Source organism: Macrosteles quadrilineatus, unplaced genomic scaffold (assembly GCF_028750875.1).
Source record: "Macrosteles quadrilineatus isolate MER2022 unplaced genomic scaffold, UCM_ALF_1.0 Scaffold_8__2_contigs__length_117827958, whole genome shotgun sequence".
Lineage (NCBI taxonomy): Eukaryota > Metazoa > Arthropoda > Insecta > Hemiptera > Cicadellidae > Macrosteles > Macrosteles quadrilineatus.
The window spans coordinates 112,129,074-112,153,740 of record NW_026542601.1 but is presented as its reverse complement, the minus strand read 5'-3'; the positions used below and the strand labels follow the sequence as shown (position 1 = coordinate 112,153,740).

At 31.1% G+C, this 24,667-nt stretch overlaps 1 protein-coding gene across 3 annotated transcripts in view; it reads right to left on the bottom strand.

Annotated features, from left to right (window-relative positions):
• LOC129001848 (uncharacterized) overlaps positions 1–24,667 on the bottom strand; it is a 196,011-nt gene that overhangs the window by 85,776 nt on the left and 85,568 nt on the right. The window contains exon 1 of one of the 3 annotated variants that reach the window (XM_054429303.1): positions 19,477–19,608. The exons of the other annotated variants lie outside the window; for them this stretch is intronic. Within the exon in view, the coding sequence (XP_054285278.1) occupies positions 19,477–19,537 (61 nt within the window). The 5' untranslated portion in view covers positions 19,538–19,608. Of the gene's footprint in view, positions 1–19,476; positions 19,609–24,667 lie in introns of those variants that run through there. 3 annotated transcript variants of the gene reach the window in all.

Sequence of the window (24,667 nt, the reverse complement as noted above, 5' to 3'; positions counted from 1 at the left end):
ATTAAAATAATAAACAAATTAGATCTGTAAAAAGACGTATGCATGAAAATACGATGCTACAAAGTGTGTTCATCTTAAAACAATGTTCTAGAATATAATAAGTATGTTAAATAATACATAATTGTAATACAATACACATCAATAATAACAAAAACAATAATAAAGCAACACATAATATTAATTGGAGAGTAGGTACATATTCTGAAAAAGTGTATTACATACGAAAATACATATGTAGGAAAATTCATTATTTATTTATTTGATACTATTCTACCCTCTAGGTATTCTTGCAAGGAGCACAAACACAACAAAATTCTTTAGATGATACCATATGGTATCAACTAAAGAATTTTGTTGTGTTTGTTATATTTATTGAACATATCAATATAACCCCATATTGTATTCGAAACACAAATAAATTATTTGCATGCTACTACAAATATATATATGAATAGTTTATTACACTTACTCATAGTGCTATAAACAGGAAAACAGTTTCATACCTGTAACAGAGCAGTTAAGTGTAAGCTTCGTAATATTTTAATTTTTTTTCATCAGCTAAGCTAGAGTATTACTTTAAAATAATAAATAATTAAAATAATCTTTTAAACCTTTTAAATAATGTTATGTTGATTAAATGTTGTGTCAATATGTTCATCGGCTTAACTGATGTTGTCAATATAAATACTGGATTATAATCAATATTGGATTATAATCAATACTGTACTGAATATAAATTACGACGTCAATATTTACTAAAGATAATTTTAATGAGTAGGAAAATAAAACATTAATTAAACATCTGTTAAAGATAAAATTATAAATTTATGTCGGGCGGAACTTTGTTAAATTAATTATATGCATAATCAGGCTGTCATTGGTACATATAACCATGTTACACAGACAAACTTTGCATCAAGTGCTATTTAGTTGTCAACAACTCCGTCTTAATTACGTAGTTATATTATATTGTGTGCTTCATCACACTTCAACCTACATAACTAAGTTTGAGATATAGATCAACTTACATTTTGTGATTGCATCTAATCGTTATACTATCTCAATCTGACGTGTTTTGATATCTAGTAAAACACTTTGTAAATTATCTGGTAAACAATATAATTACGTGATTTTTTAACAATTGGCGGTTTTTTAGTTATTGTTTAGGTAATTATTGTTCTTGGTTTACGGTTTTGACTCCAATTGAATACTTTAAGAGCAGGTCAAAGTGCAATCTACGTTTCTATGCAAGATCAAATGTTGTATCTAAAATTATACTTCTTTATGGGTTGTCCAAGGAAATTCGTGATCTGTATATAGTTGTTCAAGATGGACCGAGTAATCTCCAGGATTGAAGAAGATCACTATTACAATATTTTATAAAGACGAAATGGTTTTTTTTTAGTTTTTAGGCTGAAAACTGAAAGGTTATAAATTTAGGGAATATCCCTAATTCACTAAAGTTGCTTTGTATTCAATAGGACATCTATGTCTATAATATTTTATTCACAGTCTTGAGAATTATTTTTAGATAAAGCCAATACAAGCAGCTTTATTTAGTCTAATTGGTCAATTGGGTCAATCAATTGACCCGAAAGATCTTAACGAAAATACACTTATTTGTTGTAAATTCATAACATAATTTCTTATGTAAATCATTCAACTTTAATTTAACAACAACAACCTTTTTTCCAGTATAAAGGGGTTCGGCAGGGGAAAATTAAATTTAACTTTTTTGCCGACCTAAATTAGGTCCATATAGATAATAATTGTTAACAAATAATTGTTTTAAATATTATTAATCAAAATTGCAAAATCTTAACAAGCATAGAGATTTAATAGTGTAAACCAGACAGCTAGACTGTGTATTGTATGGGAATGGTTGGTTGACATGTTACATAACACATGTAACACATTAGCCATTGTACCACTGCAGGTGGCACCAGTGATTAGAATGTAAGGGTGACAATGTAGAGGGTAGGGGTGGGTTTGGCAAACTACGGCTTGAATGCTACGGCTACCAGTACCTGCTGTCTTTGACAGGGAATTGATTTTATATTGAGTAAAATGTTTTTTATTATGACAATTTTTCAGATTTTCCACTTTATATGGTTAATTTTTATTTGGCTAAAAAATGTAAATCATATTTTTTATTGAAAGAGAAACAATATACACAAATACAATTTTATAAAGTCGTCTCTAAATTATAAATATCCATATATCCATATAAATTATAACAATTATAAATATCCATCTAAACTATAGTAATGGTGTATCATGAGATGTGCAGTGAATTTACATATACTTTTTAGACGAAACGAGTTTTAATTTCTGGATTCGTTTATATACACATTTTTATTTAGAGAAGAAACGTTTATGAAATTTTTACAATGTCATAAATTAATAATATTCATGGTTTTATTCCTGTAAGATAAAAAGTGGAAAATATATAGTGCTTCACACTCTTTGATGGCTTACTGGCTTACTTTATCTACTAGTATAGGTTAAATTGTATTCCCTGTAATAGGACATCGGACAACAATTTATGTACTTACCTATAAAATGGTCTATATAAATTACACATTGTGAATATTTCAATATTTTATTTTAGTAAATCACCCATCCTACAAAATCGATTAAGATATGGTCTACACAAAATGTTATAAATTAAATATTTTAAATGTTTTCTCTTTGAAATTATTACATATCTTTGTTTAATAAATGTAACGGACATTATTTGTATACTTTTATGCAAGATCAAGTAAACTCTGTTTTGCGTTTAGTATTTCTAAGCAGCTGTTTTTACTTGATGCTTAAAACCAACATAATAAGATCAAATGAACCATAAAATAATATTTATGATAAAATTCAATACATTATTGAATCACGTTGTCCATTCATGTTATTAAACGACCCTACACCCAATAACCTTTACTGAGTTGCCATTAATGGTCTGGGCAATATGAATATCACAATGCATCCAAAGGAATGAAATACGTTGAGAGCTTTTAGACATGTTGGCAAGGTAGGCGAAGTCAATGAGATATATATTTCAATTCTATACATTTTGTACTACTCTGATGATGATTTTAAAATTTACCAACACAAATAAATACAGCACACTATCAGTTTTACAGAATGACTGAAGTGTTTAACTATTATAGCACTACTATTGTAAATAAATATTCGTTTATAAACTTCAACAGTTTACGATGAGAGTTATGCTGTTAGAATAAGCCTTTTTCACATAATACTACAGTCAACGGCTGAGCTAATAAGACGTCACAATAAACTACGGGGGATGACCTATGATGTAAATATTATCATTTTTTCTTCAAAAATGTATACAGGGTGTCCCGGAACTCTCTACCAATATTTTAGGGCATTGCTCCTGGGTAAGAAACATAACTAAATATCATATTTAAACTGTCCGGAAGTCCTTAGTTACTCACACAGCCGCCATTTTGTGTTTTTCAGTTCAAACAAAATGGCGGCCATTTAAAATTTTTGTAAAACCAATGGTTTTTGAGTTACTTAAGAAAGAAAATTTTAAATGACCGCCATTTTGTTTTATTAATTTGAAAAATCGTCATACTTTTTTGTAGCTTTGTCTAGTTGTCATAAATGTTTGTGCAACGTTTCCATTTCGTATGTTTAACCATTCTTTCGGAAAAAATTAATGACTGAAAAACACAAAATGGCGGCTGTGTGAGTAACTAAGGACTTCCGGACAATTTAAATATGATATTTAGGTACGTTTCATACCCAGGATCAACGCCCTAAAATATTGGTAGAGAGTTCCGGGTCACCCTGTATAATGACCATGCAAAACGTGAAAAGCTTATACCATAAGCTAATAATGATTGCTTATTTAAATTAAGTATGTAGGTTGTTCAAGTATTTAGAACTTACACGCTATAGTTCCAACTCTTGTTTGTACAAATTCTGGTCCGTACTTTGACCCTTCACGTTGGTAGAAAAGTAAAAACCAAGTTATTTTACCTAGGAACACTGGTTTCCTATATTAATCACAACTATTAACATGTAAATAGTTTAAAAGTACCTTAATAATAAATTTGACAGTACCATTGTTAATTGATCACTATATTTTCGGTGATTACAAACATATTTTAATAACGTAAAAACTTTTAGGTACAGTACTCTTAAAACCTTTTATTTATTTTACACAAATACACTACTAGACATAAAAATTCAATACAAAGGTAAAAAATATATTTTAATATTACAAAATAAATACTTGAAGATGCTTGTAAAGTCTTATAATGATGTCTAGTCAACCAAGAATTTTCAATCTGTTACTCACGAAAGAAATCATTCAACTGAGTAATTAGTGCTCGATCTGAGTTAGTTGTTTATAATACTTCTTCGTGTTTCCTATCAAGCACTTAATCCATCAGAAAATATTTTAAAACCTAGTTAACTACCGACTCTGTCATTCTGTATAACCTGGTCCCCGAGTGATGTGTATCACCTACTATATCCAACCTTCTACCATGGATAAACATACTCACTTAGTAGATTTCTCATCCTTATGGACCAGCTGAAGCCAATTGTATCGCCAGTTCTGCACGGTATACTGTAGCGGTCGTGTTTTGTTAACAATTTATGGTTATTTCAGTCATAAACAACTTTGGATAAAAAAATAAAACTATTTAATAGTAAACAATAACTCGTCTCCTAGCTATATAACCAACTAGCTGTACCGTTTAACTTCATAAGAATTCGCATGGCTCAATTACGTCCTAGTTGGAGTTCGTACGCTACGCTCACTTACCTTTAGGTTGGTTAATACCTCCTAGGTAAATGGGAAGTGGGAGAATTAGTGATGAGTGAGTGAGTGAGTGAAAGTGTGAGTGAGTCAGTGAGGGCTTTGCCTTTTATATATTTGGATTAGTCAGGCACAAATCATCAAATTAACCCTAAAATTATAGAAACAAAACCTTGTCGACACTATCGATCAGTGTCACCGGACTGTCTACAAGACTAGACACGAAAAACACGTTTCAAAATTTACAATGGGATGGGAAGTCTACTTGTGTGCTTCAACGATCACTTTGATGATCACTTTGTAACCATGGGGATACCCGCAGTTATGATCCAGTAACTTACTATTTTTTTTATAATTAGTGGTTGGGATTTCTTTTATTAATCTTAGTACAGAATTGTAACGTAACATGTTTACTGTATTCAATATTGTTTCCATCAATTCTGTAATTGATTAATCATGACAAATACAGTACAACCAAACTTTGTTTGTACGAGACGATATAAAGATGAAGCTTCAAGAACTGGTTGAACATGTTAATATTTTGTGTTGCGAAAGTAATTTTTGATTATTCTTTTTAAATCCCTCACAGTATTAAGGCAATCAGGCTTAAAGCAACTATTCACACCGTTCGTGATAAATCAGAAAAACAAAAAGCGTTATTTGATGATTTCAAACGATATGCATTTAGTAAAATAACGCTACGTGTAAGTAACCTAAAAGAAAAATATTATTTATTTTCCAAGATTTACATTCAAATAATGGATCTTGCGTTATTTCCTACATTAGTGTACTACTGTAAACGTAATTTTAGAATATTTTGTTATGAATAAAGGACTAAAAGATTTGAGATATTCATAAGGTAGGTAGAGTTTTATAGACTAAATATATTTCAGATTTTAAATAAGCAAGGTCCTTCCCCCAGGTTGAGTTGGGAGAAATGAAATAAGGTTTAAATTCAACAAGCAACAAGGTTATGAATAATTTATTTCTTATAGTATCTGTACGTCTGTTGAGCATGCATAATACAAAACTTTAAATTAAAGCTGGGTTTTTGCATTAATATTTCGGAGCACTCAAAATTATTCAAACCCTACATTTATATGATTTTCTTTATACTAACATGAATAAAATAAAATTTGACTTTTTACGAATAATCCTTAGACATACAATTTTCATTAGTTTTATGCATGCAGTTAATAATATAACCTGATGTCTCAATTAATATGGTACATTTTTTATTTAGCCTACTTTATACACGATTTTTTTTGTTAATAAAATATAATTTACATCGTTTGTTAGGTACAAAGAAATCTATTCACTATTAATGTCATGTTTGTAAATCGTTTTAGATAGACCTTCTAGTTAAAAACCCGTTGTAAGGATTCTTTGATCCATTGAAGGAATTAAATGCACATGACCGGTATGGTTAATATTGGCTAGTCGGCCAGATATTTGATTCTTATATGACCACCTTTATCGTGTAGAAATATCTATATGGCCTTACGGCTCACCTTATGCAAGGTTTGCTGTTGTTTTGTTTAATTGTTGATTTTTTTTAAACGGAGTCAATAGTCATTTTATACAATGATCACGTAGTTTGTTCATATTATTGTAGTCAACATGTTCGATTGTTGCATCAAACTTGGTTGTGTACAATAAAAGTATCAATGATTATATACGCGTGAAAGCATCAAACATGATAAAAACCTATTATAATTTGTTTGAATATGTCAAATTAGTAAGAGGTGAAATTTTAATATTGAATAAATAAAACTATTCCTAAGAGTGCTATAGAAAATATTGCTAATGTACTTATGGCACCTATAAGTTTTAGCTAAACTTTTATCCTCACTTAATCAAGTGACTTAAAGCAATATTCTAAAAAGAATATATCAACTTTTATATTTAACTATTTGATCGTTTGCTAAGTTGGTAACTTTTTTAATAGTGGTTTTGATAATAGTTTATAAAGTTTAACAAACAAACTCATTTAAGAATATATTGGAACTTTTAACAATTTTTAACTACCCCAGTTCACTAGTTTACACAACGTTTTCTTGCAAGAAAATGACACTAAAAACTAAAACTTTGCCGGTTGGTCTTGAACTCTTTAGCCTACTACACAAACTTATAACTGAAGATATTCTGTTTGGATGTTAGTTAGATTTCTTTACTTAGCAGAGGAGCCGCACTTAGTCCCTACATTAAGTGATCTGCCTGGATACTATAGTGTTTACTTTACCATGACTAACAGTTGCTTTTGCCCATCAACAGCTTTGTGAATCTTAGATGCTGAGTTGGATGCTACATGATTACAGCTATTTATAAAAATCATATGTACATTTTTTTAATAGAAATCATATAAGTGTGTGGGAATATAATAAATATATTGTTCTTATGATATAAGTTATATGACATAGTTAAGGATTTTAAACATTCGAAATACAGTATTATAATACATTTTAATTAGCCACAATTCTTTTTTTTACAAATTAACAAAACTTTCATTTATAGACGATATTAAATAAACTATTGTTACTTTTTTATATTTACTTATAGCTGTTGAACACTTTTGAAATCAAGCTTTGACATTTAAAATTATTTAATCTACCTCCAAAAAATTAAGCTATTTATCATTCGTCACAAATTGCATTCACTAGACTCACATTGATTTGCCAAATTAGATATGAATGGTTGCCAAGTTTTGGTGCGGAAGGTGATTTACATCACATCAGCTTATACCCTCGCTTAATCTTACAGTAATCTCACAGTCTATATTTCTACAATCGCACACTGTAGTTTTTTCGTATCCCACTTTATGGAATCGTATGAAATTACTTTATATTAATAATGAACAAACATTATATAAATATACTTACAAAGTTTTATTCAAGCAATAGTCCGTTAGTGAACCATGAAGCGTCCTGAGATGTTTCATTGAAAACATCAGCGTTGAAACTAATTTACAGAAGCGTTTTGGCTTGTTAACAGTTCTTGTTCTGCAGGTTAGGAAAGTTTCGAAAGAAAAATCAAAGGGATGCGCTGGATATCAAACAAAGACTTGTGAAAACCCCCCCCTCTCTCTCAATACCACTAGTATCCCCCCCCCCCCATAGTGCTGGTGCTTTGATGTCCATATTCGACAATGAGCTCTTCACAACTCAGTGGTGCTGCTAGTGAGCTCATCATCTGAGCTGTACTTACTTTGATATGAGCCAACATAAGTTTGAGTCTATGGCTTCTTACAACTGGATCTGAACTTTGCAACTTGCTCACGTGCGGGTCGCTTTAGCGTAGGTTTCTAGGTTGTTAGCAATACTTTTCATTTACATGATATACCTATTTTATGACTTTTCTGCATAAACATTCTACGATGTTTGATGTAATTTACTGATTTTATAATATGATAGGTTACTTACCTTTTTGTCCTTTTCAGTTTTTCAATTAGTCTTGGGTGACTAGTTTAGCGTACAAGGACCCATTTTCAAACCCACACCAAATTCGTTGGACAATGAATCCAATTGAAGTTTTTGTTGATATATGAACTTATTTCGTCACATAAAGTTCACAATTTAACAAGAAAACTTAAACAAATATTTAGGTAGGCGGGCTACATTTAATAGAACGACAAACTGACGTAGAATGCACAGTGGACAAGACGAAACTTAAATTTGTATGTTAAATTTTGAACTTTATGTGTCGACATGTGTTTATATATCAACAAAGACTTTAGTCGTATTCATTGACCAACGAATTTGATGTGGCTTTGAATATGGATCCTTGCTGGTCACCTCAGATAAATAAAAAAAAACTTAAGACAGACAAAAAGGTATATATCATATTATCCATTTATTAGTCTTGATGACAAAAATAATAATTTCACTGTAGTATACGTTTTTGTTAACAAAATATATCTATAAACCAAGGAATATTAAATTTTTCACATCATGTTACGTATTAGGAGAGAATTTAAAATATTTGAATTACTAGCAGAATTACTAGCGTCCTTCGTACGGGGTTGGCGTATAAGTGTAAAATGTTTATACAGTAGAAGTTATACTCGTGCTTTGCGTTTGCAACGAGAGAACACACGGTTTGAGGAAATTTGGCCCTTTTAATATACGGCAGGCTATGCTATAGTATAACACATATACTATAGCCATTATGCTCTTCACTTCACCTAAACAAAATAAACGGTATCAGCAATCTGACACATACCTTCTCCCATTAGCTTGTCAACAGCCTCTATCATGGGTAAGCGATGAATGTAGCTAACTATGATATTTAAAAGGCAATATCACAAAAGATGCATTAACTTTTGAACCTCAATTTTACAGGAATGAGGGGTTGTACAATTTTACTTAGAATTGTAAGGACAATAACGAAGATTTTCAATCAGATTAGGTTTTTTCATAAAAAAACTGTTTTCTATTCTTTCATGGGTTTTTATGAGGAAATAAAATATTTTACAGGAATGGGAGTTGTAAAATTTTCTTTAGAATTAAAAGGGGCTAAAACGTACAAAATTTGTATCAAAATCGTTCAGGCAATTTTTGAGAAAATCTGATTTTCCCGTTGTATTATGGGTTTTTATGGGAAAGTCACCATTACAAATAAACATAAAAAAAAGCTTGGAGATACTAAATATTAGCACGTGCATAAAACGAATAATCAATATCGGGCCACAGTTCTAGTCTGTAGCTCTGTACACATCCACACACACACACACAGAACTTCGAAAATCACTTTTTTGGGTCCAAAAGGACCCAAAACGGACATATCCACTCAAAGCTCAAACTCAAAAATTTGACAAAAACTAAACATTTCCAAATATACTTTCTCCGTATACTATATAGGGGGAGAAAGTAATAATTAATAGTACTTCACCCTGTTGGTAAATCTTATATCTTTTTAATGATATTGAATATCATAGCACCATCTTGTGTAATTAAAAAAGCTGGCAAAATGCTTCATTTTAAATATAAATAATGATAAGCTTAACATGAGAATCTCCAGAGCCACTGGGGTGGAGCCCAAAAGGATCTTTGAGATAAGAGTATGTCTATAATATGTAGTCAGGAACGTAAGCCCCAGACCTTTGAATAGGTGTTTTCGTATGGCTTGCGCAAAACAGTTTTAGGCTTTAATCATGTGTTTATCCAATATACAAATTGTCATCGCTTTATAGGTTATTATTTAACATTTCAATTAAATAAAAAACCATAACCGAACTATTAATCATTACATTGAATGCTAAATACTAGGCAAACCACACTTGAGCCGTAATATACTATCAACGACATAAAAAAATGTAATCACATTTGCTCAGTCAAAATGTATTTTGTTCTTTTATCAGTCAATAAGGGTTTGGGTAAAATCTATTAAAATTCAAAGTTCATTTTTATTTTCCTGGTTTTGAACTCACGCGTTACTCACCAAAGGCACAATAAACACACTTGGTAAGAAATAAACCAAAGCAACATAAATAACAGTAACATATTGTAAAATGTTGCACTAAAATGGTACAAATGTTTAATTTTGTATGCAAAAAATTTTTTTCATAAAATTATAATAAGGTTATTTTTTCAGTTTCAGTCAACCAATCAGGCCAGTTAAGCTGTGAGTTGAGGGAACTTTATACAGCCGCTCCTGCTCTTACGATTTTAGCAAACTTCCTTCTTACCGTTGTTTTCAAACAAATAGAACTCTTGCAATCGCTGTAAGGCGTAGAAGTTTAAATTACTTTATTGTCAATCCTTTATGAGATTATAAAGTTTAATGTGAGTTCTCCAGTAGTTCCTCGTCTTTTGAAAGGTCCATAAGTAAACTATCCTTGGTTTGGACGTATTACTTTAAACTTATATTGGTTTTACTTTAGTTAACGCCGAAAAATATTATTTTGCTATTTTTTTTTTACAAAACTTTATGTACTGATCTGTAGAGGCTAAAACAGAATAAGGTATTATTGCTTTGTGTTTTTAGGAAAATGTACATACAGAAATCGCTTTTGATTATCGCATTAATATAGCTACTTTAAAGATTTTAACTGACTATACTCCCTATTTGCAGAAAACTTATCATAAACTTACTTTTAATTTTGTACTCGAAAAGATTGGTTGCTGTAAATATCAAAACTGTGAACATTTCTTTTTTTTTACTTGCCTTCTATTTAAATTAAAATAATAAGAAGTTAAAGACAAAATCTGACTACATATTTCCTACCGTATGTTTACAATATAGTACTCCGACACTAACATGGTGCCATCAGAAGCTACACCTTTTAATTTTTATTTATCTTTTTCCAGTTTTTGTTTGTAAGTGGTAATTTAGGCATTAATTTGAATTAGTCAATAATGCTATGTAGCCTCCTAAAGTTGCCCTCATTGTATTATATATATAAACATATTTTATTTGTAAAACTGCTTTGAAAACATATCCGATCGATTTTACTTTACTATCTACTTATTGGTGAATTAATAATTGAAAGTACTGATCTTCTCATGGAGTTCTCATGAAAAAGTCAAAGCTTTAGAGCAAGCAAAGATATTTTTGGAAGCAATACAAACACAACTCCTGTGTAAGTATGACTGGTTTCAGCAGGTATGATGATTCATTCGATTGCTAGTATATTGCTGTCGCAACTGTCGCGACTGGCGCCAACTGACGATAAGCAGTAGCGAAAAAGCTGACACTGATTTTTGCGCAGACAGTGGACTTTGCACTACAGAGTGATAACAGGAAACTCTGATACAGCAAACAAAATATTTTATTCCAAGAATAAGTATGAGAAGCACCTATTTGGGAAATAATTCAATTTTAGGTATACACAAATCAAATAAAGTGTAAGTTATTATATTCATTTGTCTCTTGAAATATTTATATAAAATTGTCAAACTTTTTATTCTAGCCAATCCTATTTGTTAAAGGAACCTTGGCCCATACGTTATAGTATTACGATTACTGGTAAGCGATTATTAGTTCCAGTTACATAAAAAATATTAGTTCCACAAATAAGTTAATTAATTATTTTCTGGATCATGGTTGCAAACCGAATAAACTAGGAATACAATAACCTAGAGTCCATATAAAACGAATTTGACATACAGCTCTACCAGTAAAGCAAGTTACTCTTTTACTAAGGTATAAATAAAGAGAATTTGAAACATCCATAGCAGGTTTGTGTACTGAAGAAACCAAACTAAAACATAAAAAAATACATGATCGTGATGAAATTATTAAAACTACCGTACTGGTAAAACTATTTTATAACACAATATGAGTAAACTTTAAATCCAGTTTGTAGATTATCCATAAAGGAAGCCAAGTAATGAGCTAGTACTCGCTTGGCTCTTGGAGTGTAACTGATGAATTTCTACGGGCATTTCCGACCCGGCCGTCGTACCATGACCACCCCGTGGCTCACGGACCGTCGGACGTCCGATCCTAGTCTCCTCTCCCTGACCGCGATAACCAGGGAGTGAAACAATGGTGCTGTAAAGTACTCTGGCGGGTGTTCCGTTATGACGTAAGGGTGTGGTAAGACTACAATTATGTTAGCCGCATGCAGAGGTATCAAATATATGACGGGTTAACTTTTTTAAGTAAATTTGAAATATCAAACGCAAATAATAGAAGGTAATTGTGTGTTAAAAGAGTAAAAAGTGTTTCATGAGACACTTTGGATTTCCAATGCAACGTCTCACCACAATTATATAGGCCAGTTATATAAATTAACAACAGTAAATAAATGTTACCTATACAAACCAAGAATCTAAAACAATCTTAATATATTTACTATACAGGGTGAAAGTCAAGACCCCCCCCTCTTTAATATTTTTCCCATATACAGAGATATACTTTTGGTGGTCGTTCAATCGCAGCAGGAAGTTTCATTTTATGATTTTGAAATTTTTGAGTGCCCCCCCCCCAAAAGGGGGGATTTGGGGGGTAACTCAAATATTTTAAATGTAAACCCCCTTCAAGTGACACCTCATTTTGAAGTGTTTACAAAAACTTAAAGAATGGTGAAAATTGGAGGTCGCTATCTCTTCTCTATCCAAAATGGTAGCCCGTCAAATGTTGTAGAAAATCAATGGTAAAATTGGTTCGTAATAGTAATATTAGCTACCATTTTGGTTAGAAAAGAGATAGCGACCTCTAGTTATCACCATTCTTTAAGTTTTTGTAAACACTTTAAAACAAAGTATCAAAAAATGGGGGTTTACATTTAAAATTTTTTAGTGTCCGGGAAAAGGGGGGATTTGGGGGGCAACTAAAATATTTTCAAAGTAAACCCCCATCAAGTGACACATCATTTTGAAGAGTTTACAAAAACTTAAAGAATGGTGAAAACCAGAGTTCGCTATCTCTTCTTTATCCAAAATGGTAGCCAATATTACAATTACGAACCAGTTTTACCATTGATTTTCTACAAAATTTGACGGGCTACCATTTTGGATAGAGAAGAGATAGCGACCTCTAGTTTTCACCATTCTTTAAGTTTTCGTACTTTCTGGTCACAATATTCGGCTTCTCAGTGCTTTGAAGGAACATTATTTAGAGAATTTTTTTCTGTGATGCATTTCGGAGGAGTGCCACGTTATTCGGGAAGGCACTAGTTTAATATGCACAGCCACAGGATTATTTGATGGGACAGTGAAAACCGCGTTTCGGTAAGACAAGTTTCTTACAACACTTAAGCTGGCTGAGCTCTATGGGTATTGATTCAGGTTGAAGGAATAATTTATGATTCAAGCTTTTTGGTTAGGCGGACGGATACATATGAATAGACACAATATTAGTAGTAGATTAGTTTGTAGTCAAAAGGATAACTTAAAGACAAATTATGATCTCATATTTTTATTTAGCGCGACTTTAGAAAACGGTTACCATGCAGAATTGATTGTTCTTGGAGAAAGGTTAGTACTCCTATCAGCTGTTTGTTACTATGCCCTTTGCTTATTTCTGACTAACGTAAGTTCTGTTGTTATTGTCTGTAAATTCTATTAGCCTTTTTAAGTAGTATAACAAATCGAGTAGGCTTTTTAAAGAAAGGGTCATATATTTTTGAAATTGAATAAAGGTAAAATTTAATGTTTTAAGTGATTACTATAAAGAGTACATTTTGTGATTTAGTAGTAAATTTGCATTTGTTTATAAGTATGTAAGTAACGATATATTTTTTCTTATATTTAATTGTATAGTTTGTTGTAAGGGGTCTACACAACATTGATATTTTGAGTTGTCTACCCTAGTAATAAAACAAAATAATAAAAAAAAAATATATTTTTTAATTTTTGGATAGTGGCTTAAGAAATATATTTTACTCAGTATTTGCCTTAAAGAATTCTAATTACACATTAAAAGTAATAACAGAACTTTGATTAACCACACATCTTATTGTCTTTCACATTTACATATTGAATCAGAGCCAATTTAACTTGCTGCAATCTTAGTTTGCATTCCTTCTGGTCTAAAGTTGTTCAAGCAAACTTTGCACCATAGTCAAACTTACTACAGAAATTACAGAAAACTTTGTAAATCTATATTTAGATCTAGATCCGTGGTGACAAAAACCTAAGAAATTACTATTTTCATGTTGTACAATGTAAAATTGTTATTTAGTTGTACCCCAAGGCAAATGAGTTAGTTTTATGGTTAGTTTAAGATGGTAGTTTTAGTTTTAGTCCCGATAAAACTGTTTGACTAAAATTTTAAAAGCAAAATCTTGTATGCATTTAATAAAAAAATATATTCCTGAATAAAAAAAAAATCACAAAACTACAAACATATAGGAAACCCCACACAAATAAGAACGCATAATAAAATGTTGAACTCACATTGGAAATGGATAATAGCCAAATTTGGACTGTGCAATATCCATTACGATTAGACTTTAAAAGATGATAAAATACAAGAAAAACAAAAAAAATTTAAATGTTCTAGAAATAACATAATAACTGTATAACATATTATTGTAATGCCAGGATCAACATTTCACTTTACCTTAAAAAAGTTATTCTTTAAAAAAAGTTTCTTTAAAAAAAAGTTCTTTAAAAAGTTATTCTTTATCCATGTAATACAATATTATTTTACATTTTAGTCTGTACATGTATTCGTAAGGTATTTTGAATATTTTAACAGAGGAACAGTTTTTCCCGGAAAACTATCAGGATTCAATTTCAATATCCTGTTCATCCTGCAGACAGAGCATAATTATAATAATTGGAGTTTCCAGTACTTTAACCAATATCATTTGGAGCTCTGGATGCAATTCACCAGGGCAAAGATTTAATACAACAATTCTATAGAAATTGCGATAAAATTAATCATTGAAAAACTTTCTGTTGGGACAAATTTATCGAGGCTTTGAAATTTATTTATTTTATCGAAAATAACTTTTGTTAAATGTTAGGTATTAGTGTTAAAACATAGTAAATAGTAAAGATTCGTAAAAAAATAAAATTATTCATCTACAAAAATAAATCATATTTAATAATAGCTATGTTGAACACTCAATTATCAGTAATTTCCTATTTTCAAATTTGCACCATGGTATTTTTTTGAAATTTAATTGATAGGTTTATGATAAACGTTTTATAACGCACTAATATTTAAGGTTATGTATAAATCAAGTATTGCATTTATATAATCATTTTCGGCTTTAAACTTAGGTTAGGAATATTGTTTGGTTAGCTAATAAACGTAAATATTAAACGTAGCTAAAATATTTTTCAACAACTATTTCCTAAGCCATTTAAAAACGTTTCAGGGGCAAAAGTTTAAAATTGTATCAACTCATCGAGAAGTCTGGTATTTGCGAAGCTAATTAGTTAAATTTAACTTGATGCAATCTGAGGGCTTGTTCGCTCAGACGTAAATACTTTCTAAGTTTGTAGAGGAGAAAATTAAACCTGATGAATTTTTCCATTTGATTACAATATTCTAGCCTTTGATGTTTACTTAGGGAATATTTCTTGACCAGAGGTTCGTTAGGAAGGATCGTATAGCCTAAAGACACCCTCAAAAAATAAGGATTTACATTAGTTTACAATATTAACTTTTATTGAATCGATAAATACTAACATGAAAATTAACATAAAAAATATAAATTGGCCCTATAAGGATAGTAGTTTGGTTTCATACTAGATATGAATGCGAGTAAACCAATTATAGTCAAATTGCAGTTTTATCAATGTGTTGTAAATATAGTCAAGAAAGTAATAGTGACAAGGTTTAATTAAAAATATGCCCAGTAAAAGGTTTATCTTGAAAAGATTATTTAACATTGCTAATACAGTATTCAGTCATGTGAGTGTAACATTTTTTTTTCAGTTTTGTTCTGTTAAAGATAAATTGTTGTTATCATCAAACTTATCTCCATAAATAAACACACTATATACGATTATCAAGTGTCTGTCGTAAAATTATTTAGCCTACAAATAAATTAATTGTCTGAAGAAAACGTCGAATTAATTGTCTCTAAGATTTCAGAAAGCCATGATGAAATTTACAGCTAAGGCTGCAGACAAAACTTAATTGGTCTGATTGGAGTTTCTCAACTTGATTCTGTGTGTTACAGTCTCTTTTGAGCTAAACTCAGGTAATTGGTTCGACTTTGATTCTGGCTCCTTGATACATTTAGTTTTATGTTACTGGGAAATATTTCTATTAAATCATCTTAATCTTAGCTCCCGTCTGTTATAAGTAAGGTATTTCCTATTATTTTATAAGATCCAACTAACTACAGTTGGTTTCATTTTGCAGCTTAATTGAGAAGATAAAATGTAGATTTATTTCTTTTTTTGTATTGTATTTCTAGTTTGCTTAATTCAGGCTGGACCTAGACACAAAGCTTAATTCTAATTCGACGCATAAAAGTGTAAGCGATACTGTATAACCAAACTTTATGTAAACGTCCCAACTATTGACAACAATTCAGCAGTGATAGCAAACTCACGTTGATAACAATCAATACTTGGAATTCAATTTTCTCGAAACTAGTAGTTGGCAGATCCGTTATGAAAGCTTTGTTTAGTTACTATTAATTATTCGTGACATAAACCAGAGAGATTTGGGAGCGATTAGTTTTTCATTAAGGTAATCTGGCGACCACAGTTTATTCCCTCTGTTCAAACCAGAGCAGATAACAATGTTTATAATTAGCAAACACTAGCGTTTTACCAATAATTAATTACAATATGCTTAAGATCGATGTGCTTATGATCGGTGGGATTTTATGGTCGTGACTTGTTTTGTTTTTTGGGCAATGAGTTCAAATCCCAACCGTCACTATTGTATTTCAATTACAAAGTAGTGTGGTATGATAATTATAAAAAGTTTACCTCGATAAATCTGTAGATCCAACTATGGTTTTTCCTCCTGGAGGTAGTGCTCCGAAAATATACTTATGTTTAGGTACTGATAAAACTAAAGTATTTGAAAGATATTACTACTTAAATTTATAAGTCGATAAGAGTCATTCATTGCTATACCTTTGGTAGCGATGTTACGATCCCCACTACTGTAGAAAAAAAACCTACTGTATACGTATAAGCAAGAAAAAGCCTATTGAATGGAACACCTTCTGATCAAAACAACACATGCAGCAATTTTACAGGGAGAGTTGTTATTTAAAATTCTTGATACAATACATTTGGAGAAATTTTTAATTTCCATTGGCACATACTAGTTAGTATCCTTTCCTTTAATGTGGTGTGATGGTAATACTTCACTTATAACCAAGCTGGGAGGAAACACAAAGTAAGTGCCGCCGAGAGTGTGTCAGTGCTGAGAAAAGAAGAAGTTGTGAAGTGGCCTTTGTTAGATCGGAACTTCAAAGTCTTGTAGTAAGTGAAGAGCTGAGGGGTGGGGTCCCCCCAACTCGTATGTGCTAATTATCGTCAGTCTAAACACAAAGGCACCGCGATGCTGCACTTATGTTCTCCAAGTTCAAAATTTTCAGAACATTTAAAATTCTTAAAGCGAAGTATTTTGTTATTAGAGTAAATTTTATTAATTTAGTTAAAGATGAATGAATAGCCAAATAAAAAACTCATATCGGGAGAAACCCTTTGTTTTATGACCATGCTCTGGAACCACTGAACCTTCTTGTTTTATGTTAACCTAAAGTCCAATTTTTAGGGGTACAAATTGTAGAATGTTTCAAAGTCTTTGACAAAAGTGTAAAAATTATATTTTTTTATTAGTAGGTTCTGGCTATAGGCTTTGTACACCTTTGGTGTAAACCATTTAAACATGTTTTTCAGTATACCAAAATTGAAGAAGTTTTTTTAGTGTTTACATCTCCACTCTACCTTTTGGTTACTATACCAACCAACTATTCGCAATAGCCTACAATGTCTATAATGTGATGCTAACTGACAACTACCAGTAGAGTTACTATTGTATGTAGTATTTATTAAATATTACCACGTTTTTTAATTTCTTTGGCAGTTTATGAATTTAATGCAAGCTGTCTATTTATCTTAGCAACAAATCACCAAATTGCACTCATTTCATTTAGGATTGTTGTTGTTGGGTTCAGACAATTTTACAACCGTATGTTTTCCATACGTGGTATCCGGGTTATAGTCCTACTAATCACCAACAAATTTATACATTTGATATATGAAGTCCTCTTTGACTTAATTAGGTTTGGAGATCACCTTATATTCCCCATCAGCATAAAGGAAGCATTGATAGCAGATACGCTAGTGTAAGGTTTAAAGCTACAACCCGGCCGTGCTGAATACAATTAGTTCTTTGTTGAAACACAAGATTCAAACAAGGTTGTCGTGATCGACACAAAGACTACAAGCTTGTTGGGGCTGGCAGCGGGTCAGGTTGTCGGGAGTTGAGAAGCGACAGATTTATAACTGAAGATTGGGTAATTGGAGGAGCTTGCCAACTTTTATAGCCAAAGTCTTGACAACTCTCACGAGCCTCAAGCGAAGGGAGAAATGTTTTGTTGTCTTCATCTGTTAGAACAATGTTTTCCATTTTCAAATGGTCAGTTGTAGTGTTTATTACATTTTGAATTTAGGGTGGGCTCTATAATCTCAAATTGGATATTTCGTCATGGACTAATCAAACCTCTTTACCCGAGACTTAATGTGACAGGTAATTAAAACTAGGAACACACTAAGGAGTAGAAGGGGTTCTTCAAAAACTACTTCAATTGATGTCTAATGTTAAACTTAATCAATTATGCTCATCACACCTAGATAAAATATAAAAATAAAGAAGGTAAGTTTAAATGTACGAGTCTACGATTAAGAAACTTCATAGATATTTTTAGATGTTCGTTAATGGCCAGTAGGTCAGTTACAAACTGAATAAAAAAACTACAGGTACCTCTTAAGTAAACTCTCGTCTTTAAATAAATAAACTCCACAAACAACCTTATACAAGTTGGTAACTGAAGGATGTTTTTTGCCTAATGGTGGATGCTGTCGATACAGATTATCATGAATGAAATAAATGTTATCACAGTGCATAAACACTATTTCAGCCCTATTCACCAGTTTTTAATTGTCAAGCTCTGTTTGGATACAAATTGTCATGAAGTAACAAAAAGAAAGACACTTGTTCTTTAAACTACCCAAAAGTCTCAAAAACACCTACAAGCTTTATACTGGGGAAAAATTTTTTTATAATTATTACAAAAAAAATACATTTGCCAATACCTGATATAAGATCCACAAAGACAAGTAGCAGTCCACAAAACCACACACAACACTTCGCCATCACGCACACAAACGTCACAGCCAGACACGTCCGCTCGCTTCGCTTGTCGCGCTACAACTGACAACCGACACCTAGAGGTACGGCGGAACCGGAACGGATGATATTCAAAACAGCTGATCGCGTCCGTTGGCTCGGCCGGTACCTGCCCATATGTCGTCTACATTTCCTGCACTTTTTAGGCACGCGTTTGCGGGGTTCCGCCCGGCCGCCCAACCATGTTACCGGTCTAGTAATGAGATGGTAGCATCTTCAATGGTCAAGATTTGAGAACAGGACATTTTGTATGTTTGGTGGCAGGAAAGAGTTTTTGACTACGATAACGAAAGAGGAATATCATTTAAAGTGTGTAATGGTGTACATTCTTATAAGGTTGTCGTAATGGTATTTAAAAACAAATAAGCCTTTTAAATTTGCGAACTTTCATCTAGCTGGCACACTAATGCGTGCATGAATAAACCACCATGCTTTTTATTATATTTTAGTTAACAAGTTAAACAGTTAGCATTTGGACTATGATACGGTTAATATACATCCAATATAATCAAGAGGGATTTATGCAACTGTCACTTTGTCACTCAACGAGACAGCTTGGTTGAACCAGTCCGCAAACATTGTTGAACCCGTTACATTCTGTCGTCAATTATACAAATGTACCTCTTTAGCCAAATTGCCTAACTTGTAATATGACTCTTCCGTCATTGTATGGCCAATGATTGATTAAAATCATCGTAATATAATCATTGATAGAACATTGATTGATTGATAGTCTGTAATGTACTGAAATAGGTAGGTAATAAGTGTTATACTTTTATGACATTGTAATATTAAAATAACACTAAATTATGGTAATAATCATGGTTTTATAGAAGATGGGTGTCATAATAAAAATAAATTAGGGGTTTTAACGATTTATATGGAACATTTGATTTTTGAGTAATCGTTAATCAAACGTGATATTATTTTACGTGTGGATACATTTCGCATGGCAGAGAAATGCAACTTTTAGTTCTTGTTGATGTTAAAGTATTGTACAAATCTATGTATTTTCATACAACCTCAAATCTGTAATTCGAAATATATAATATTCATGATTAGCTCAAACAGATAAATGGTTTGGATTGAAATTTGAATTTTTAAATTCAAGTATAATCTTTGTTAAATAATTTTTTAACTAGCAGATGCACTTTAACATATTTGCACTTTGTATTTTTCTTATAAATGTACAATTAAAAGGGTGTACTCTAATTATTAATTAGTGTTTTTCAACCAAAAGGTCAAATTGATAGGTGGAAATACAAATCTACTATGTACTATATGATCTTATGTGACATTTGTGACATTATATATATAATACGATCGTTTTTGTTATTGTTTTTGCTATTAGTTATTGTTGTTAATTACTATATTATTGTTTTTGTTGCCTGTGTCTAAGTGTCAAAAGTTTACAGTTGTTATTTAATATTAGTCATCTTGAACTGTACAACGTATTCTTTAGTACCACACCAAACAAAATGGAATGTCCGTTGAAATAAAATAAAATAAAAAAATAAAATAAAATTAACAGGTGTATGGTAATATAGTACGATAGTTTGGTTAACATGTATCAATGTAACTTGGATACAAACCTGGTAAAATCAATATATAAATCATCGATTTGGCAAAGTAATAACTTGAAATGGAAGTTTGTAACAACAAAACTGACGGTTAAACTGTTTCTCTTCCTAAGTGCCTTTGTTTGTAGGAACTTACTTTAAGCAAACGCGTCCCAGATTTCGATCAAACTAATGGACCAATGAAATCACTTTCACTTCCTAATTGATATTTAGATTCTGTAATTATTGGTGTTCAGATTCATGTTATTACCTTATACTGCATTAGACTTAACTTTTGATAATAATATTTTTATAATGATTAATAATTTGAAACTATTTGTAATCAAATTTTCGTCTTATTCGACGAAAATAATTGTTTTCCTAATACTAATCCTGAACCTATAAACTACACAAAACACTCCAATATTCTTTAGTTATATTTTAATAAAAAATAAAATGGTTTCATGTGTTTAAAATATACAAGTTCTTCAGTGCTAAACAATGTTATCTTTGGAGCATACATGAAGGTAGGGATTTCCCTACATGTCTGCAGGAAACAGATCTGATAAACAGTTCAGATTGTGTCAAACCACAACACAGCTTTGTTATAAAGTAATTTTTTATTCTACATTTTTTTTTTTTTACAAAATCTCAACATGTTAACACCAGCAATACTTTTTAGAATCTTCTACTCTAGTTTTTTTAAGCATCAAAGGTATTTTAGGTAAGCATGCCTAGCGAACTTTTAAACTTGCAGGTGCAAACATTTCGTGAAATATTCCCCTAGGTTTTACTAAGTTCTATTTACTTATGTATTAAAAAATCATAGTGCTCATAGACTTAAATGATTAGTGAGCTTTCATTAAAAATAATCTTGACCGTAGTTACTGTAGTACGTTGATTTTAATTCTCTTTCAACAATAACATTATTTTAATATATGCAATGCCATTGTATGATTGGTAAAATATCAAATGTTATGTGTGTCAAAATAGTCGGCATTATAAATTCGACAATTTAATAAATAATCCGAATGTATAGAAAGTGTTCGTTGTTCAATCATTATGTTGATTAATTATTCATTATAGGAGTTAAATTTCATTAAATGATTTCTCTGGCCTTTACTTAGTTATTTAAACCCTTCTAGATACTCCAGAGATTCATTTATTTGTTTAACTGAAACGAAAAAATAATGTTGCGTAATGTATGTAGAGACACGCAACTTATTTTAGTGCACTTGAAAAACACAATCTTTTTACCAAATTAAATTATTTTTTTCAGAGTCAGGCTTGTAGTTTCACATATTGTAAACAGTTTAAGGGATACTTTAACATAAAAACCTCAGTCTAATTAATAAAATTACCTAGACACTATTTTTACCATGCTAAGACAATGGGGAGTTTAGGGAGCTGTACACATTAAATTCCATTATCTTGTCTCACTAGGTGCATTATAAATGATACCAGACAGCTGGATAATACCTAGGTAGGAGGCAAATGCGGGTGGTATCACTAAGAGATGCGTTCCACACAAAGGTCCCTTTATGGGAACTAAAACAATAAGATTGTCGTGGTGTGCGTGTAAGCGTGAAATCTTTAGATTATAGATTATGCGTCGGTTAGTCGTATTACAAGCTGAACCTGCCGTTAACGAAAGGTATTCTATTTCATGATAAATTCCATTCGTATTCTATTATTATTGGAAATGAAATAAAAATATAAGTTAGATTTTAAACGGAATCCTTAAATGTAATTAATTTTACAGTGGCGCTTTTTTATTTTACCTTTTATAATCGATTGAAATAAATATATTTTATAGCTCGATGGTTCAGCTTAGGACTACAAGGATTAAATCATGTTTTTTCTTATCAGTGCCACATCTTAAACTCTATCAATTGTCTTAACTGTACCAACACGGCTTACCTCACTGCATTCCATACCATGCCAACCTTTTGAGGCATTTGCGTACAGCAACGTAAAAAATTTAACAAACAACCAATTATTTTTTTTATATTTTAAATCAAACAAATTTTTTTTTTCAAACAATTAAAGGTTTAAACATGACAGACCATATACAATGCAAATCACCTTTTATGTGTCACTGAACAAATATATTTATTTGTTTTCGTCTATTTGTCAAGTAAAGAAAAATTTAATTGTACGAAATAATACAGAATATGAACTGTGTTTTCATTTAAATATCTGCAATCATACCGTTTATGAATATAGCATCAGATACAAAGGATTTATCATAACCACTGAAAAAAACTCGATTAAATGTTGCCAATGAAATGTTATAATAATGAGTACACTACCATCTTCATGTCTTTAATTTGTTGTGGATATAGTCTTAAACATTGGTAAAATAATCTGATTGTATTTCACAATATACATTAGATTACTTTAATTCGTACAATACAAATTAAGAGACAATTGTTCAATAGAAAAATAGTCTTACGTTGCATAAGTTAGCCAAATAAACATGTTATACTTAAAGTAACTGGGTTGTTATTACGTTCTTTTACAAAATTTAAAGCCCGGTTCTTTATTGGACAATCATGTTGTGTTTTGATGGTTTGAGGATGTAACATTAATTTGTTTTTAAATCTTGTAATAATGATCCAAACGTATAGCTTATTGTAATACTCGCAAGGCAAGAAGGAGATCTGATAACTTGACATGCAAAACAACAAAACTCTCGCCTAACACGCTGCCACATCCACATAAGCCACAAGGTTAGGTAATACTAAAAAAACAATTCTTATCGTTATAAATCTTATTCCCTATAAAATGCATGTATTCACAAAACTCCTTTAAATCCACCCTTAAAATATAACGAATAATAATAAATTACGGATTTAAAATTCAGGCCATTAAACGCATAATTACCTTCAAGTGTCTTATATTTAATAATTAAGGCTTATACCCTCAACATGGAAAAGATTTACTTATTAGAATATATATTTGTAATTAATTTTTTACATAATTATCTGTGTATTTGAAATAGTTGTATTTTAACGTATATAATACAATCACTAAATCCCTGGTAGCTGGTGTAAGAACACTTTATATCGATTCTTACATTCCATTTTTGTGTTAGGAACCGCATATTCGTTCAGTAATACCAACTCAATTACGTTAACAAACTTTTGTATCACACCAACTGTTTGAAATAATCAAAGCATGGAAATCAGAACTCATCAATGATTATGGGCCAATCTATTCCGGCCACATTTCAAATATTCAGCCAAAGCATGAATTAATACGCAGCCATGTCCAACAGTGTTGTTGTACTAACTATACGATACCTTGTTGTATTGATAAGCAGGTTAAGCAAACCATTGTACAAGTTTATTATTTTAAGATTTGTTCTTGCGTAGTAAATTTAGACTTTGAACACTGTGATTTAGGATTTTTTAATATGAGAATGGTACCACACAAAGTACTAAAATCGTCGGACCTTTTAGTGTTGATTAAGATAGTTGTTATTGCCACATACAATGTTATTGTTAAACTTGGTTTCTTTGTATATCCTATTAGT